The 19,143-nt window shown below is 43.6% G+C and overlaps 1 protein-coding gene across 1 annotated transcript in view; it reads left to right on the top strand.

The window, feature by feature from the left end:
• plxna1b (plexin A1b) overlaps positions 1–19,143 on the top strand; it is a 144,684-nt gene that overhangs the window by 43,779 nt on the left and 81,762 nt on the right. Inside the window, exons 3-4 of the mRNA XM_070902736.1 lie at positions 3,595–3,735; positions 17,381–17,481. Of these exons, the coding sequence (XP_070758837.1) occupies positions 3,595–3,735; positions 17,381–17,481 (242 nt within the window). The remainder of the gene's footprint in view (positions 1–3,594; positions 3,736–17,380; positions 17,482–19,143) is intronic.

The raw sequence follows: 19,143 nt of genomic DNA, 5'->3' as shown, positions 1-19,143 counted from the left end.
TGTCTCTCTCTGCCTCCAAGTCTCTCTCTTCCATGTACACAAGCTCCATCAGTTGTCACTTGCGGCTATGACAGGCATCATTCTCATTGACGTGCCTCCGTTTTATCGGCCAACTCTCTCACCCTCATACCGCCAGCCTCCCTATCACCAGCCAGCTATCCTGTGTGTCTATCAGAGCTAACCAGGCCTGCCTGGCACAGATAAAACCCAGCATTAGGGGCTTTTGGGTGGGTCGGCGGGTTGAGGGTGGTGTTAATGCACAGAGAACAGATTACAAAAAAAATTGATGGAGGAGGAGGAGGAGGGTGGTAGTTGGGAATATTTCAGTGGGGTGATGGAGCAGTGTTGGTGTTATTTGTTTTTCTCATACAGGGATTATGCAAGGTTTCTGAATATCAAGAGGCATTTTGAAGACAAGGAAATAAAATCCCTGGGGATGTTGGAGAATGTTAGTGAGTTTTAGAAATGGGCCACTTTATAGGGATGCACTAGAAACGATTCTATAACTTGTTTCACTCATTTACTGCATTAGATATCAGATTTCAGTTGTTTTCAACTTTGTAGGGCCACTTCTCTCCAGAGAGCACAGTTGTAGTGGAAAACACCTGTTACTACCTCCTCTCCATCTTATATCCAGTTTCCCTGAGCTGACAAACAACTTTAACAATCCGGGAAGGAATAACAATTGTAGGTCATGTCAGATCTCTGAGTAGCACAGAAAGTCAGGTTTGGGCTTTTACATCAGAGCCATTGAGATGTACTTTTTCCTACTGCAATTTATTCATCTGCTGTTCTTCGCCTGTGGCTTTCACTCTTCATTATTCCCCACTCTTAAACTCTCTGCTTTGTCCTCTCCTCCCTCTTTCAATTCTTCTCTGCATCCTTACTTAAGACGGTGCCTCTAATGTGTTTAAGATCTGTTAATGATACATTATACATGTGGACTAGAGAGTAGAGCATCGTTCTATGTATCCATCCATCAAGCACTACAGCAATACAGAGGAGACGATGAGACAGCGGCAGCGTCTCCCATCATCACTGACTGTTGCATTGATTTCTTGACTTAGTTCACACACACACACACACACACACACACATTCACATAGAGCTGTGCATGTAAACATAAACCTGTGAATTTATACATGTGTGGAAAAACAGATTTGTGCATGTTAATATGCTACAGGTGCGTGTTGATAAATGTGAAAACAGACAGACATATGCACAGGCATGCAAGCTTACGTGCACACACACAGTTGTACACATGTCTGTGCACTCTTTTCTAGACGAAGCTCTAAACCCTCCTAAATGTACAGCTCCCCCTGTTAACCTGGTTATTAGATTCTAGTGCTTGTTTCCCAGGCGTAGCAGCTCAGCTTGATTCAATTAGACAAACGTTCCTTATGTATGCCATCCATCCATCCATCTGTTCAGTTTTATGTAATCCGTAGTCCTTTGTTCTCTCCATGGTTTCCATATTCTCTGGCCAGTCTCGGCCGCAGCGCCTGTGGAATAAATTGATTTTAGACGATTTATTACCTGTTGTTTTCACACATCACCTACTCTCACTCGCCCACTCTTCTGTTTTCTCTCTTTCTCACCTTTCTTGCTCTCCCCACACATTTAAAAAAAAACCAAGTACCATTAGTACTGCATCTGAACTGCATCCTCAGGGAAAGGGAAAAGGTAGAGAATAAAGACTGAAACAGACATAAAATGAAACAAAGACAGAAGGTTAAAAGGTTGGATTAAGGGACATGTGTTGAGTAACCATCGCCAAGCTGTAAGGTCCTTGTTTCTAAAGTGATATTGGAATTGGTAATGGACAAAGAGAGATAAACTATGAAGAGACAGTGATTTGTCCATTTGGGATTTTGCAGACTGGGAGATGCACATACAGACAAGCAGATGGATACCAACAGAAGATAGGAAGGCTGACAGAAAGACAGACTTTTATTCTCTCTATTATTGTGCGTTTTTTATGTGCAAAAACCAGTCTAGGCTGGGACTGGTCATTAGCCAGTGAACTGGACTTGAGTGTCTGGTCCAGAGATAGATGTGGCTGCCAACTGAAAAGCCTTGTGAGAGAAAGAGAGGGAGAAAATGATGCCGTGAGCCCACTGAACAAAAACTATTCCTTCACCTCTTGTGTGTGTCAGCCAGCATTTTTCCTACTTCTGGTTGTCTATACTTATAAACTATGTTGCCATGTGCATTGGTATGTGTGTGTGTGTGTATGCTCATCTAGATGCAAGCCATCCGTGAATGAAATGTATCCTTTGTTTACGGGCCCATTATCTAGATAATAACATCCATATTTCCTCTCATCTCCAGTGCTTTATCACAGCCTTATGAGCTCTTTCTCTCTCTATCTTTCTTGGCCTCTCTCCCTCCCTCTCTCCTTCTCTCTCCCTCCCTCTCTCCTTCTCTCTCCCTTTCTCTCTGGCACACACACACACACACACACACACACACACACACACACACACACACACACAGGCAGTGAGAGATAATGGGATTGTTGCCCCTGGTTTCTTTTGGTGAGATTGTAAATAAATTCTTTCATCGCGCTCAGCGTCCGCCCGTGCAATCCTCTTTCTGTCTGTGAGTGTATGTGTGTATGCACATATCTATCAAAGGACATTAGCGTATGCATATCTATCATCATCTGTGTGTTTTCATTGTATCATTTTTCATCTATCTCGGTGTGAACCTATTTGTCTATATCTATCTTTATGTGTGTATGTGTGTGTGTTGAGTATCATTTTCCAGCTAGTCATTGCCAGCTGTCCCTTCCTTGTCACTGTGGGCTGATAGTGCAAGTCGACAAAGCTCCGTAATGGAGAGCTGATAGTTGCCCTCCCCCCTGTCGCTCTTTGCTTTTCATTTGCTGCTGAGATGACTTTGGCTCACAGCCATCCCAGCCAGCCAATCTCCTATCTTGTATCTGCACCATTACTTTCCATATCTAGCAAATTATTCGGCAAAGCTCGCAAAGAAAATATGAGCACCCGTGCACGTGTGAGATAAATAGTTACATTTGGCTACAGGTGTACTGGATGATTAAGTTTTCATTGAAATCCAAAGATAGTATCTTGTTGTTATTCTCTCAGGACCACAATGTTTTCGCACCAACCACTTTTTTTTGGTCATTATTTCGGTTTGAGAGTGTGTTTTCATTAGTTCCTCCCAGGTGCTGAATAGAGCTGTCTTTTATACAGTTGTAATCACACCATTATCCAGTCAATAACGTTGCTTTCCATGTATCTACCTCTATAATCACGTTTGTGATTGCAATAATGATACTATATTCAATACTGCTATTAACACACCCTTTCAATTAAGCTGTTTACAGGGCTCTGTAAAGCAGGCACTTTCAACCTTTTTCCCAAGATTTGGATAATTTCACGCTGCCTACCACTTTAATAATAACCACCTGTTACTGCTGAATGCAGCCTTATTTCCCCTGCTGGAGAAACATGCACAGAAGCTACAGTGTGTTTAAACTTTGCTTTTCTTAGCACATTTATAATAATTGCATAAGAATGTTGAGTATTTATGGGTATTTGATCTGTTTTCTGGTTTCTTTCCCTGTAGATCTTGGTGAACTCTGTGAGTCCCAACCGTCCGGCAGTGCTCTACGAGAAGGTGACTGTAAGCGAGGGCGGAAATCCCTTACTGAGAGACATGCTGTTCAGCCCAGACCAGCAGCACATCTACATGCTGACTGACAGACAGGTGAGTTCAGTGTTGGAGATGCACAGAAAAAAATATGCACAAATGAAGACACACAAAAACTCCACAGCGCATACACCGTCCTGTGCAGCTGTGACGTGGGAACCAAATGACAACATAACAAGTCACATGGAATCAAATTTATGAAACTCTTACTTGTGGTAAACACACACAGTATGTGTGCTGTAATGATGGGTGTATGTATGTAAACATCATTAGCCTCCATATCCAGTATGCCAGTTACCGCAGGTGATGGTACGGGGCCCACAAGCCTGTACACACACACACACACACACACACACACACACACACACACACACACACACACAATGTTGCAACAGTCATTTCCACCACAGCAGTCTAGTACCAACTGTCCAGAGCAGACCTCACCCCTATTAGCCATTAGTTGCTGTATATCTTATCCCTCCTACCCACTGTACAATCACAACACAACTCATCCCCACTGGATATAATTACACAACAGCACACACACCAACCACACACATTACCACCATGACGATTTGCTAATAATCAAGATGTTACACGCACAGACGTACAGAAAGTGTTATAGGTCACATGTGGTGTGTGTGTGTGTGTGTGTGTGTGTGTGTGTGTGTGTGTGTGTGTGTGTGTGTGTGTGTGTGTGTGTGTGCGCCTGCGGTCATTACCAGTCCCACCGCTGGTGAGGGCTGTGTCTACTTTGATGGTGAGTCGGGTAGGAGGGGGGAAGGAGAGGGGAAAGGGAGGAGGAGGCGGAGGAGAGCATGTCGCATCCCTGTCGCTCCCCAGGCCCAGCTGCTCCCCTCGTTTTTCTGTCTCATTAGTGTGGTGAGTGAAGGAAGCAGCGATGGAGGGACGGGGGAGAAAGGAAAGTGGAGTTGAACATGATGTGAATATGTCTGTCTTTAATAGATCGGAAATGGGCTTTGGGAAAAGATTGTCTGATTAAAAATGGTGAGATACTGGATGTGTCTGAGGTCTGTTTTTTGAAAGATGTTTGAGGCTAGGCGAGTTGATTCTGTAGCCTGCTAAACCAAAGCCATAAAATCTAAATGTCTTTCCCTTTTTCTTTTTCTTTTTTTTTTTTGCCAAAGGGCAGTGGTTCATGACTGGAGCTGCAGTAATTAAATTGGTAATCTGTGATACACTCTTTGTATTCCAAATAAACTGCTGTTGCAGATAGGGCTGGGTATTGTCTGAAACTATTCAATATCGGTGCCAATGTGATACCTGAGTTTCAGTATCACTACCAAGTATGCCTCAGTCCACATTGTTTAATGTTAAAGCAGATATACATGAACTCAGATAAGTAAGAATTTGACATTTTCAATAGCACTGTATGCCTCTGTAAAGAACTCAGCACATGGCTTCAGTAATCGGGTTTAGCATTAGCTGCTAACACTAGTGTTATTTCCCTTGTGTTGTCAGTCCACATGTCACCATATTAAAGTAGTAGTGAGGGTTTGAGGTGTTTCTGGAATATTTTATGATACAATTGTGAGTTTCCAAGACTGTTAATGTGATGTAAAGATTTCAGGCAGCGGGTACACAGTAGTCTAAGTAAGTTCTTTCAGCGTGGGAATGATGTGGATCACTTGTATGGTATGTGGTTTGGGGAAACCAGCAAGCTACAGAAGAAGGGTGGGTTACACAGACCAACACACACACAGAGGCTAGAGGCACAAAGAACACAGACAGAGTGAGTTGAATCCCTGTAGCAGTATATTAGCAACACAAAGATGCATAATGGGCATTTATTGTTATAAACATGTGGAAGATCATAGGTTGAAATAGGTTTATTGTCCATCAGTATGTGGAGACGAGTGTAGAGGTATACACAGATGGTGTTAGTCTTTGTGTATGAGTGTCTTTGTGACTTGGTGGCCTGCTCCACTTTATCTTGGCAGCTAGAGCAGCTAAGGGCACGAGGGACACACACACATACACACATTTACTTATAGACACTAGTACAAGACAAGAACATACGCTCAGGCTCACACACTTGTACACTTCATGTGCACACACACCCGTACAACCATTTACACTCAAGGACGTTCTGTCTCCATCCAACTCCCATCATGCCCTTTTCATCAGAACTCCCCCCATGTTCACACACATTCTCTGTCTCACACACACACACACACACACACACACACACACACACACACACACACACACACACACCTTCATCTCGCTGTGTGTTTGATCCCCATTAATGGTTAGCAGGCTCGGGTTAAGCAGAATGGGGATGGAGGGGGGGGGGGGGCGGTTGCCAGACCTCCTAGCTAAACCCCCGTTCCAGCACTAATGACGAGAGGGGGCAATTCCTTTCTCTCGCCCTCCGTCCTACCCTCATCTTTATCCTCTGCCCTCCATCTCTCCTGCTCGGCACCCCCATCCCCACTTTTATAAATCCATGCCTCGGCTGCTACACACACGCTCCCATGTTTCCATCTAAGCCCAAATTGAGTCCTCCCCTCTCAACTGCCTTCTACTGATCCCATTCCCATGTTTTTAATGATCTCTCACTATCGCTCCTGCTCTTCCCCCCCCCCCTCGCTCTCTCTGCACGCACTCACACACACACACTCAAACTTGGTCTCTTTCTTAAAGGAGGCAGAGGTGGAAAATTGTGAAATTGAGAGAAGGATGGATAGATGAATGAAAGGAGGAGGAATTTTGGTAGGAGGCTCGTTTTGAGCTGGAACAGGGTACTACTGTACCCCACACACACACACACACACACACAAAAACACACCAGTAAGTTTGCATGAGGAATGTAATTCTCCCCTTTTCCCCATTTTCTCATGAAATAGATACACACAGCCCTGCTCTCATCCTGCGAGTAGACATCTGTGTGTGTGTGTGTGAGTGTAGCTGGTTGCCTGCGGGGGTTCCTCAGACAAGCCAAGCACATTAAGGTGTCACTGGACATATCCACTGATGCGTAGCCCATGACAAGCCCCCCCCCCCCCTTCTCTCTCTCTCTCTCTCTCACACACACAAACACACACACACACACACATGGAGGCCCAGGCAGTGAGTCAGAGTTAGGGGCGAGGCCCAGTGATTTATGACTCGCTCTGTTCCAGCTATATTCATCACTGTCATTATTATCAATGGAGGATATGACAGCAGGAGAGGACGGCCTGCTGTGTGTGTGTTTAAGTGTGCGTGTGTGTGTGCGCGTGTTTGATGAGACGGCATGTTATTACAGGAAATTTTAATCAGATTATTTTTGACTGCAGCTGATGTTGTACATGCCTGTTGTTTAATGTTGATCACCTTTTCACATTTGACTTTGTGTGTGAGAGCAAACAGGTAAAGGTGCATTTTAGAAATCTTTACATTATCGACAAGGATCCATTGACTCACCCCCAAGTTGTACACACACACACACACACACACACACACACTCTGCCCTCTTCATATCTCAAAACTGTGATTGTTGGCGTAAATGAGGAAATCTTTTCTGTCAAATTAGCAACTTCGTTAAGTGCCCCGCTTGTTAGCTAAAGTTGTTTTTGAGAAAAGCTTTGCTTTGAATCAACTTTTTGAAGCATCTCTCATCTGTGCAAAAACTGCCACTGCGAGAAATCTTCTCATGGTGTCTTGGCTCAGTCAAGACTTCCCATCATCAAATCATTCCCTTTTCTGTTTTATAGCCAAAAAGGTAGAAAGCTCTTGAAAGAATGTGATGCTACAGCTGCCATTCTTGCTGTCTTTGTACACATACTCAGCCTCAGTGTCATACACACGGACGCGCACATCCTTGTGTCTTTGATAGCAGCCATGCATATGCTAGTGGTGCGGTGTGCGGTGCTGGCTAATTGCTGAAAGCATGAATATTCATCTCCTCCGGTGTGGGAAGGGGGACTGTGTTTGTTGCGAGTTTGAACGTCCTGGAAACAGACAAGGAGGACTTGGAGGACTTGATACAGTGGAGGGAAAATTATGTATTATGTGTATGCATGAGACAACCTTTGTTCAAGTGTCAAGCAGGCTACACTTGGTGTTACAGCGTGAGTGTGTGTGAGAGCGCATAAAAGCATGTATGTCTCAGTCGCATTTTGTACCAGTGATGGTTCATGTGCTCGTACATCAATTCAGCCACATCTGCATGTCTTTGTTGGAATCTGCATTTACACACGCACGCACGCACGCACGCACGCACGCACGCACGCACGCACGCACGCACGCACGCACACACAGCATTCAAACATATATTTGTGAGTGTGTGTTTGTGTGTGTGGGCTAACACCATTGTCTGCTTTCCATTCAGCATCTAAAAGAGATTTCCCCCTCCACATTTCACCAAGACTCTCATCCCTCCAAGGAATCTGTATTCATGCACACACCACACACACACACTCACACACACACTTGGACCTTTCACATCATGTTGGTTTGAGTCCCCTCAATAGCAAACAATGGTCTGTATTGTGTTGTTGGCTCTCTCAACAAGGCCTCATCAAGTAATTCTTACCCATAGGGTTTCGTCAGACATCAATCCTCTCTCTCTTTTTCCTCTGTGTGTGTGCATGTGTGTTTGTGTGTCTGTCGATCTGTTTACATTCACATATTACTGGTTCGCTGCCAATCTCGTTAGCAAACACATTAGCACAGACTGACATCAACACACATAATAAGCAGCTGGTTGTATCAATCAAGACTGACATTTTAGTGAACTAGATACAGCTAATCAGTCGGCTCTAAGTAGCTCAAAGATTAATTTCCCACAATTTATCAAACTGGGGCCCGACTGAGGAACTCTGAAGTTAACAAGTGCATAATGCAGCGTTTAAACATCAGCCGTTGTTGGCTGACGCTTTGTTTTATCACTCAGAGTGTACGTGTGGCATGCAGGAAATGGGATAAGTGTTTAAACAGATTTAGAAGAGATGGAACTTCCCCCCCAGTTTGTTATTATTTATTTATTTATTTATTATTAGTTTCACTAATGAACTGAGCATCCAGCCTGTTCGTTCAGATTTATGAGCGTGACTCCTGCTTCATCTTTTCCACTCCAAGCTTGAATGATGTCCCATATTCCACACACACACACATACACACACCTACCACTGACACATCAGGACTGCCCGTGCACACACATACATGCAGACTTTGAGCAAGGAGGTGGTCATTGTTATGTAAATGTTAATAGACCTGGCGCAGCGAGGCGAAGCTAGCAGTGACTAGCAGGGAGAGGTGCTGGTGCGGGTGGGAGTGTAGCCATGTAGGTATGTGGCACTCAATTACAAGAGTTCAAACCATTATAGCACCTTCCTCAGCACAGGACTGAGCACATACACACACTCATACACAGTACTGTTAATCATACATTAGTGCACACTCACATGTATGTAGATGTCCCCACTTATAGACCTCTTGTCCTTTTTTGTAACAGCAAATGTCTGTACTGTCAGGTGGGTACTCCTACATTGACTGTGTGTATAAAAATAGTCAAATTTGTAAGAGTAGAGAGAACATTTGCTTTGCATTGTACTTTTTGGATTGTGTTGTATCATCTCAAAATGATTGGAGTGTATGAATAGAACATAGAAAACTAATAAGGACAAAAGTGAACAGAGAAAAATGGAGTGAGTGAAGCCTTTCTACAATGTAGTTTTCATGTCATGTGCGCGATCCACATTATGCTTTTGACTAAAATCAGACCTCTCATAGTCAGAATTCCCTGTTCTCCTGCTTCATCTGACTCCCCTCTACCTCTCCAGCAATTAAAAGGGTCCCCTCCAGACCCCTAATTATTAGTTGATTAATTGATTAGTTGATCAAAAGAAAAATAGTCAGCAACAATTTTGGAAATCTATTTATTGTCACTTTTCAAGCAAATCTTCTCAACTTGATTGACAACTTGACTTCACCTTGGGCTTTACTAAACTGTGATAGGCATCTTTCACAATTATCTCATATTTTATGGGCAAAACAATGAACTGGTTAATTGAGAAAATAATCTGCAGATTAATCAATAATAAGAATAATTGTTAATTGTGGCCCTCCTCCCCTCCTCTCTGTGATATGATGAAAGAAGAGAGAGAAATGAGGCTAATTCCTTCTGAGAGTGGCAGATATGTGAGGAGATTGACCAAGATGAAATCATTAGTCGAGAGGGATGTTGTCCACGGATCTTGATATCTCAAACTTCACTTCTCTCCCTCTCTTTCTCTTTAATTGTGTTTCCTGCCTGTCCTCTCACTTCCCTCTTTCCTGCCGTATCATCCTCTCTTGTGGTTTTTCCCTTAAAAAAAAAAAAGCCGAAGACCTGATTGAGTGTGTGCGTGCCCCATCAGGAAAGTGTGCTCAGACACTTGTCTTGGGCGTGATCCTATCAGTCCTAATGGAAGTCTAGCTGTCACTAGATAGCTCTGTCTTTTTCTCATCTCTCTCTGTTTTACCCCGCCATCTTTTCCCATAGGATGGCGTGATGGAGCAGACTGATAGGGTTAGAAAAGAGGACGAGATAGATATGGAGGTTAATGGTTTCTCCCCCCCCCCCCACACTATTCTTCTCAATCACTATAAATCGGCTGTACAATTGGTCCTCCTGTTGCTTGACAGTGATTGGGGCGGAAAGACGTGGCTCTGACTGATTGTCATTGGATGAGGCCAATCAAAAGCTGGCATAGCCCTGTAGAGCTGCTCCGAGTGGCACATCACTGTATTCAGTCCTGTGCCTTAAACCACAAGCCGCACTTGGTAGAACAATGAAGTGTCGCTCATGCATGACAGTGCAGGGAATTGTTTTGAATTTGAGTCAAATTTCTTTTCAAATTCATGGAAAAGCAGGATTTTGTACACAGTGTTCACAGACAGAAATGACAAAAGGAAAGAACATGATACTGATAAATACAGTTTGAAAGACATTTGCACGTAATAACTAGGGCTGTAACTAATGGTTGTTTTCATAAGTGATTCATTTGTTTCTTTTTTCATTTCAATTAATCTTTTTGTCTATAAAATGTGAAAAGAAAAGTGAAAAAAGTCCCTTAGAGTTTCCAGAACCCAAGGCGACAGTCTGAAACCTAAAGAGATTCAATTTACAATGAGAAAGCAACACATGCTCACATTTGAGATTATCGATTTGTTAACTAATTGTTTCAGCTCTTAAAATAACCATAACGGTCAAGTATCTGTGTTTCACATGAATCATGCTTGTATGTATTAGTTTATATATAAGTCTTCCTTTGCAACGTCAGCTGATGTCGTAGAAATACATGACAAACATTGATCAGATCTGACTGTTTTCATGTCTTTGGACTTGTTTTTAATGTAGCTTTGTTAAAATGCATATTCATTTGTTTCAACCAATTCTCACTGTAGTATTTCAACAGCTCCTGTAAGACGTGCAGGCAGTACATTTAAATGACAGCATACATATTAGCCCAAAGTCAATCAGATTTAGTTTATTCGGCTCAGTTCCTTGCCAGCTCTCCACAATCACTATCCATCCATACACCTACCAGGGATGACTTCTACACAGCTATTCCTGCGAGAGCAAATAAAGAAAAGCAGCATTCGTCCTCTTTTTTTCCTTCCTTTCTTCTTTCTCTCTTCTGCTCCTCTGTCTGTGTATGTGGCGGTGAGTCGCTTGGCAGTGCTAATGGAAATGCCAGCTGTGTGGCTCCTCACTCCTCACCAAGTCCATTTACTAAAGTGACAGAGTCATTTACCAGGCCGCCGGCCTCTCCCATCCTCACTTAATTAGAAGACCCCTAGGCCTGTCTACCTTAGCTGGTCACATTTACCTCTCTCTCTCTCTCTCTCTCTCTCTCTCTCTCTCTCTCTCTCCCCCTCTCCCCCTCTACAGTGTCTCTCTGTTCCAATTCTTTGTTTTCTGCGGTTTTTCAATCTCCGTCTTGTCCTTTGTCTCTGTCTCAGTTTTCCTCTTTTGCTCTGTCATTCCACTTCTTCTCTCTTTCTATCAGGCTCTCTCTCACAGGAGGGACAGAGTATTATGGACAAATGGCTACACAGAGTGAGAGAGTGTATTGACCTATAGTGTGAGATTAGCTCTTTTTGGAAGAGTTAATGGGAATGTCCATGTGTTGAGGATGGTGATGAAGAGTGATGAAGTCTAATATCTTTTTTTTTTTTTTTAAAGTTTTGTTTGTCTTACTTTTTTACTCACTCTAGATTTTCCCTTTATTTTGTTTGTCTAGCCGTTCCTAACTCCTGATTTGCGCTTTCTTAAGGTAATTTCGGCAGGTGGTATTGCTTCAGCACTAATTATACGTCATTATGACATTATCAAGGACATGGAGATCTACTAGGTTGTTTGGCTTTTGGAGACATTTTCAAGTCCACAGGTTTTGTGTTGGGTGAATGCTTTTCAAAAGTTTTACTACAATTTTATTTGAAAGTGCTTCTATATTAGTCTGAATGTGCTTACAAACACACACATACACTGAAAAAGCACTCCTACAGCTGCAGTGCAATCTTATTATGTGTACTGTCTGTGTGTGTGTGTGTGTGTGTGTGTGTGTGTGTGTGTGTGTGTGTGTGAGTGTGTGTGTGTGTGTATGTTGTCTCATGGTGGTTTCCTAGGAGAAGGGAATTTGAGTTGTCAGCTTTATTGGCCTTGAACTCACGATATGTGCACACACAAATGACAAATAAATAAGTTGTTTGATCTGCCTCTTGTTTTGACCGGTATCGAGTATAGAAGAAGAGATCAAAACGGTATTTCAGAAGAGGAAAAACAATACAGCGGATGAATAATTGAGCCCAGTGCAGGAGAAAGAGGATGAAAAGATAAATTAAAGAGGCGCAAGAGAAGGAGAGCTGATGGGGAGGGAGGAACAGCAGACAAAACACAATATGAGAGAGATAAAGATAGCGAGGGAGGCAGGGAGGGCAGTGGGCTCAAGAAATACTGCAGGGAGTGAGTTTTGAGAGAGAAAACAAGAGATTACAGTTATCACAGTGGGCACTATTTTCTTCCACAGTGACACATAAAGACCTAATTCACTAAAACAGGTCTGCAGCAAACAATTTGAGTTGACCACAATGGCCAGATCTGTCAATAACATCTCTGCAGTGTAACTGCAATTCAGTATTTGGACATCATTCAGCAAATTGAATGTGACAGCAGATGATTCTTTGATGGAACACAATGATGTGATTGCCGTTTCTCACTTTTCACTTCTCCTACTACACAACCCCCCCACCCCCACCCTTCCTTCAGCACCTCTCCTTCCTCTTCAGTGCCAAACTCCCCAAGTCTTGTTTGCTTTGCTGCTTATCTCAAATCAGTCAACACATCGAGCTCCTAGCCATCCATTGATCTTGTAAGCCCCTTACAATCCAGTCAATGCACACATGCTAACCCAGCCTTTGATTCAGCACCCCCCCATTCGCCCCCCTGAGCAGGTATTCCAGCACTGGAAGAACTAGCTCACTTACATGGACACCCTGTTGAGAGCCATGTTTCTGCTCTACGCCTAAGGGATAGCCGGAAAAGCTACCAAGGGTGCGTAGAACTCCCATCTATGAGCCACTGCAGGCATGACACACTGATGCCAGAGCAGAAGATGACAACATACATTACAGTCACTGCACAATAATGACACATTTTTGAGCTACAGTTGCACCCTAACAAACAAGTCCAGTTGTATCGGGCATCCTCAAGCATTTAGTGGCTATGTTGTTAGATATCAACTTTTTTTCGTTTGTCATGCATGTGGCTGTTCACTGCCAACACAGATTAAACCATGAGAAGATGGAAGATGATTGACGGTTGAAATAATGCAGGTGTGGTTAATGTCAGATTACAGACAGGAGGAATGATAGAGGGAAGATGACAGGTGTCTACCTCTCCTCATCTGCCTCCTCATCCTCCTCCTCCCCATGCTTTCTGCTCCTTCTGTCAGCTGCTGGTTAAATGAGGAAAAACCCTAAGCAAGGAAAATGCATTTTGCATTTAATTTTTAGTTTTAAATTGTACTCTTTCTCCTAATTTCACTTCTGCGTAACCACGGCTAGTTAAGATTACAGAGTGAGGTTTGGATGAAAGGAGAAGAGCAATAAAAGAGCCACAAGTTTATGAGATTTCTGAGAAATTTTCTCTGGAAACTGAACATGTAACTTTTTTCCCCCCCAAATACATGCAGTTTTCTGAAATGTATCTATGGAAAGCTGACTGAGTATGTGTGCTCTTTCCTTAAATTGACATCCTGCACTTTGACCTTTGGGAGCTTCCCAGTTAAACCACAATTCTCTACTGTTGGTCCCTGAGCTACGGGATTGGAGCCATATGAGGTTAAGTGTTAAGCACAAGAGTTTCAGTGGTTGTCGTTGAAGGAGGCACAGGCGTTACTAATTTATGATGCAGAGTCTCATGCAGATAATCTAAAAATAACTAAAAACAAACTGTGATTTCTTCCTCTTGGCTTCCAGACAGTGTAACCCAGAGAAGAGGCTCTCTCATGGTAGACATCTCCGCTACGCCCCCTCCTCTTCTCCTTCTACTACAGACTCCCCTTGTGTTTGAATGTTAAAAAAAATAGAAGCCGCAACAAGGGCCGATCCTTTTATGTCTGTAGATTTAACAACCAATGAAAAGCCGCGCTGAAAGCTTTACAGGTCTGTCGGGTTTTGGGGGTGACCGTCGCAAAGCCTGTTAGCTGGACGTTTAAAGGCAGGTGATGGCGCTCTGTAAAAACAGATTGGAGAGGAAAGGTGGAAAGTTTATGGCAGAAAGAAGATGTCATGGCATTGCGATATGGTCAGGGTAGAGGGCTGACAAGAGAGGAAGAGAGAGAGCGAGGAAGGAGAATTGAGTTACAGCGGTGGATGTTATTGTAAATAAGGAGATGGCAAGAGAGAGGAGATGGCGGGCTTGGTTTATAAGGTCATTTAAAGGAGTAATGTGGCACGCTGTCAGGAATTGGCTTTCATTAAAAGAGCCATCGAGAGAGACAGGAAGAGGGAGACAGCGAGGGAGTGTGTGTATGCAGTATTCCCAACACACACGCAGGCACACACTTTTTTTTTTTTTTTTTTGGATCTACATGCAGTTATAGAAGTACATTCCTGGCTCCAGTAAAGCATTTTATATCCCCACTGGGAAAAACAACCATCATAGCCCCCTACCACATCAACAGCTTTGTGCCACTCCCACTGAATAGAGCCCATAGTGTCTTCACTACTACTGTGCAGGAACAATTGTGAACAATAGGCCACATCTATCATTACACGGGGCAGTGATAAGGTTATGCTAGCTCACCAAGGACCCATAGTGTTAGTATGATTTATGTGGACCGTTGTCCTTAATCACAGTCATAATGATTCATGGAGAAGAGAGGGAGTATTGGCTCGCGTCCGTGATGATATTCTTGCTCCTTCTCTCCATTTTCTCTCTTTTTTTGTGTTAAATCATAAACTATATGAAAGACATCCTGCAATGATTTCTTTCTCCCAAGCTGTCCAATCACATATCCTCAACTATAGCTGCTTTTCCCTCATCCATCTATCCATTATCTGCTCATTCATTCACACTCTCTTTTCCCTCCTCTGTCATCCTTTTATTATCTAAGACACACCAATCCCTTGTTCCGTCCTTCTTTAGGCTCTCCTTTCAGATGAAAACTACACTTGTGCTCGTTCTGACAATGACACATAGCAGCCGTCTGCCACCATATCCCATCTACTCAGCACAATGTCCTCGCCGATTCGGCCCATGTGTGTCTTCCATTACACCCCTCTCTCTCCCTCTATTCATCCATCCAGCCGGCACTTCCAGTAGATGACCACCTCCCTCTCTTCCCCCCTCCGGTCCTCGCTATTGCTCGTTTGCATCATTTCATCTGTCTTTCTCTTTCTGGGCAGCCAGCCAGCTAGAAAGCTGTACTGAGGTCTGTATTGACTTGAGATTGTAGGAGCAACAGCGTGTTTCAGTCTGTAGAGCGAATGGATGAGATGCCCGTAGAAGGATGAATCTTGGAGAGAAGATTGTGGAGCAGAAGGAACATAGAGAGTAATGGAAATAACGAAATGTATAGAGGGGAAAAGAAGGGAACAGGAAAAAGAAAGGAAAAGGGGGGATTAGTGGCGCACAGTGTCAAGTGTTTTTGTCTGTCTGCCCTCTGCTTGAGCAGTATTGTTCCGTCAAAAAGCCCCAAGGCCAGTCTGATACAAGACATTTCAGAGCATAAATGAGTTCCACCATGTCATATCTATCTCATATCTGTGTTGTACTTAAAGCTCACGGAGGAATCCCGGCCCCAGTTTAATATTTCAATGCTGCGTTCCTTTGTCCGCCTGGTTTCTGCAGCTAACCAGCTTTATCTCTCGCCTCAGGCCTCTGCTCTCTTTCTGCCATATGTTTTTCTTTTCTCTTATCCCTCCATACATCTCTCTGTACTCTCTCCCCTCCCATCTCTACCTCATAAAACAGTCAGCCCCCACTGGGCCAAACACTACTTTAGTCCTCACATACCACTTGGACGGGGTTCTCATGGTTAAATCTATGTGCGTGTGTGTGTCCAGGCTATAATAGTGTTACCCAAGGGTAGGGTTGTTAAATGCCGTTACTTACTGATCAGTCGGCTCACTCTCTGCTGCATGAGTTAAAACTAGCCTGCAGTGGCAATTTGATACATACACGCACACACACAAACATCGTGAAACTGGGATCAAACAACTCATCAACTTGGGGCCTGTTGGTGAAGAAAAGTCGAATGTGGCGTTGACACTTTCAGCACATGTGCAAACACACAGACGAGCAAACACGCGTGCCTACTTTGTCGCCCACTAGCATTCTGCGCATATGCTAACAATCTGTTCGTCACACACTTAAACACACTCAACCTCTCTTGAATATCTTGAAATACACACACACACTTTCAGACCCATTGGGGGGCCCTGTTGTGAACCATCAGCCATCACCTTTAACAAGAGTGGAGGGCTAACTTGAACACTTGATCTCGTTTCTTAAGCAACATCTGTAACCTGTCGCACATCCAGTATGGCTGTGAATGACTGAGACACACAAACACACACACCAAGTCTTGTCACATAGATGCACTAAGGTCTTGTTGCACAGGCTCTGTTCAGACACTTTAATTCCCTCTCTGTCTCTCATACATGTACACACACACACACATACACACACACACACACACACTGGGAATCTGTCCTTCTGCTCCTCTGCCTCCCCTTAGTTTTTGAGGTCACCTGCCAATCACAGCACTGTTGCCACGGCCACCTGTCAGGTGCCCCAGCATGCATTGCGAGGCCTCTCCTGTACACGCTCCAGTGGAGGCTGTCACACACCGCTGGACCGGAATCGCTCACCAGAACACACACATGCACAAAGACACACACACACACACACACACACACACACACACACACACACACACACACACACACACACTTCTCACAGACTAGCTCTCTTTTAATCTCACAAAGGTACACACAAACACACACTCTGTTCTGACTGTTTTGAATCAGTCTGATAAGCTGTCAAATGCTCATCTCCATCCAGCTGAATGTACCGCTCATCTTATGAGTTTGATTACAATGAGGACAGTAATTATTTCTTCATCACCTCCCTGCTCTCTCTCCTCTCTCTCTCTCTCTGTCTCTCTCTTCGTCTCTCTCCCTCTCCCTCCCTCTGTCTCCCTAGGTGGTGAGAGTTCCAGTGGAGAGCTGTGAGCAGTACACCACTTGTGGGGAGTGTTTGGGCTCCAGAGACCCTCACTGTGGATGGTGTGTCCTCCACAATGTGTAAGTACCACACACACTCATGCACACATTAACACACTTCACCCTGGCACCCCTCACACACAGCCCATTGCATTGTATAGTAGATAATTGTGAACAAAGTGTTTAGGCGTTTCAGGTGTGTGTCAGCTGATCACGTTGGAGTGGAAGCACGCACCTCAATGAGGAGCCTTTTGTCACCCAAGAGATTCAAATTCCTGTAGTTTAAAGGGAAAATCCACCCTAAAATGGATTCAGATGGGCTCTTCCAGCGGTTATTTTCAGGTTATCAAGACTTGAACTGACACTGTTATCAGTGATCACATCTACTCTACTGACACTGAATTAGTTATCAGCTCTGTTCACACTTTTTCCAATATATTCCATGTTAAGAGTTTTTTGAATGCAATGGGTGAATTTTGTGCAGGGAACGGAGACAGTGGATGTATTTGTGGTCTTGGTTGTGTGTGATTTGGAAGACAGTTGTACATTTAATTATGTCTTGTTGAGACAAGTTTAACTTGCTGAATCGTACAGAGACCATGATATTGAGAGCTGCCATTTTCTGAAATTCTACTGCGCTGAAAACTCTCTGGCAAACCATGAAAACTAAATGAGTGTTGCTCGGCCCCCTCAGTTTCCCGAGCTGCATTGAAATGTGATTGGTGACGTGCTGTTGTCTGAGCCAGAGAAAAATTAACTGCTGCACCTTTTAAACAGCTGACTCATTCTCTTTACCTCATAAAGTGTTGATCATATACATGAAACAAGTTTGTTTTACTACATGTAAGAGGCTCAACTGAAGGGTGAACAGTCGTACAATTGCTGAGTGAAACCTAGGCAGGCTGACGCATGCAGAGAACAAACTGTAGCACCTAAACACTGGTAGGATGAGAGGCAGCCAGTTGCTGCTTTGAATGTGGCCTGTTTTGGCCTGAGAAACAATTTTAACACCGTCTAATAACTAAGTAAAATGCCTCCAACGCCTATTAATTACTCGCATAATGATTGATTCATAGAAGAAGTCTGACTTCTACAGTTATCCTGCGTAAGTCTGTCAACCGGCTAAACCTGTTCATAGCACATACATAACAACTCGGCCTGCATCTCTGACACTCCCAGTTATCTCTGTGGTATTTAGCTCTTAGTTTGTGTGTGTGTGTGTGTGTGTGTGTGTGTGTGTGTGTGTGTGTGTGTGTTGTGAACATGGTTTAGTACATGTGTACTCTTTAATACTTACTTGGGAACTTTTTGGCAACAGATTAAGGATTAGTCACCTCTTGTGTTAGCGTTTGGTTTAAGGACTTTTTATGTTTGCTTTAAGATCACTCTATGTGGTTAGATGTGTAACAGTGAGAGCAGAGATTTGTAGTTATGTTTAGAAAATAAATCTAATCACTCACAAGTGTAGTGGTGTACAGTAACACTGTCTGTATGTAATCCCTTCCTTTTCCTTCCTTTGACTTTAGGGCGTGTGTGTGGGTGTGTGTGTGTGCGCACACAGGAGAGTGTGAGAACAGTTACATGTTATTGAAAGGTGACAGGATGTTAAACCACATTTAGACCACCTCAAGCATTTGGCACAATGCCATTTCCCGGTGCGTTAATTAAACTTACAAAACATATCACCAACCTGTCTTTCCTCAAGGCACACACACACACACACACACCACCTGTGTTTCCCCA

Source organism: Enoplosus armatus, chromosome 3 (genome assembly GCF_043641665.1).
Source record: "Enoplosus armatus isolate fEnoArm2 chromosome 3, fEnoArm2.hap1, whole genome shotgun sequence".
Lineage (NCBI taxonomy): Eukaryota > Metazoa > Chordata > Actinopteri > Centrarchiformes > Enoplosidae > Enoplosus > Enoplosus armatus.
Note: the sequence above shows the minus strand (reverse complement) of the source record. Positions and strands in the feature narration are given on the sequence as shown.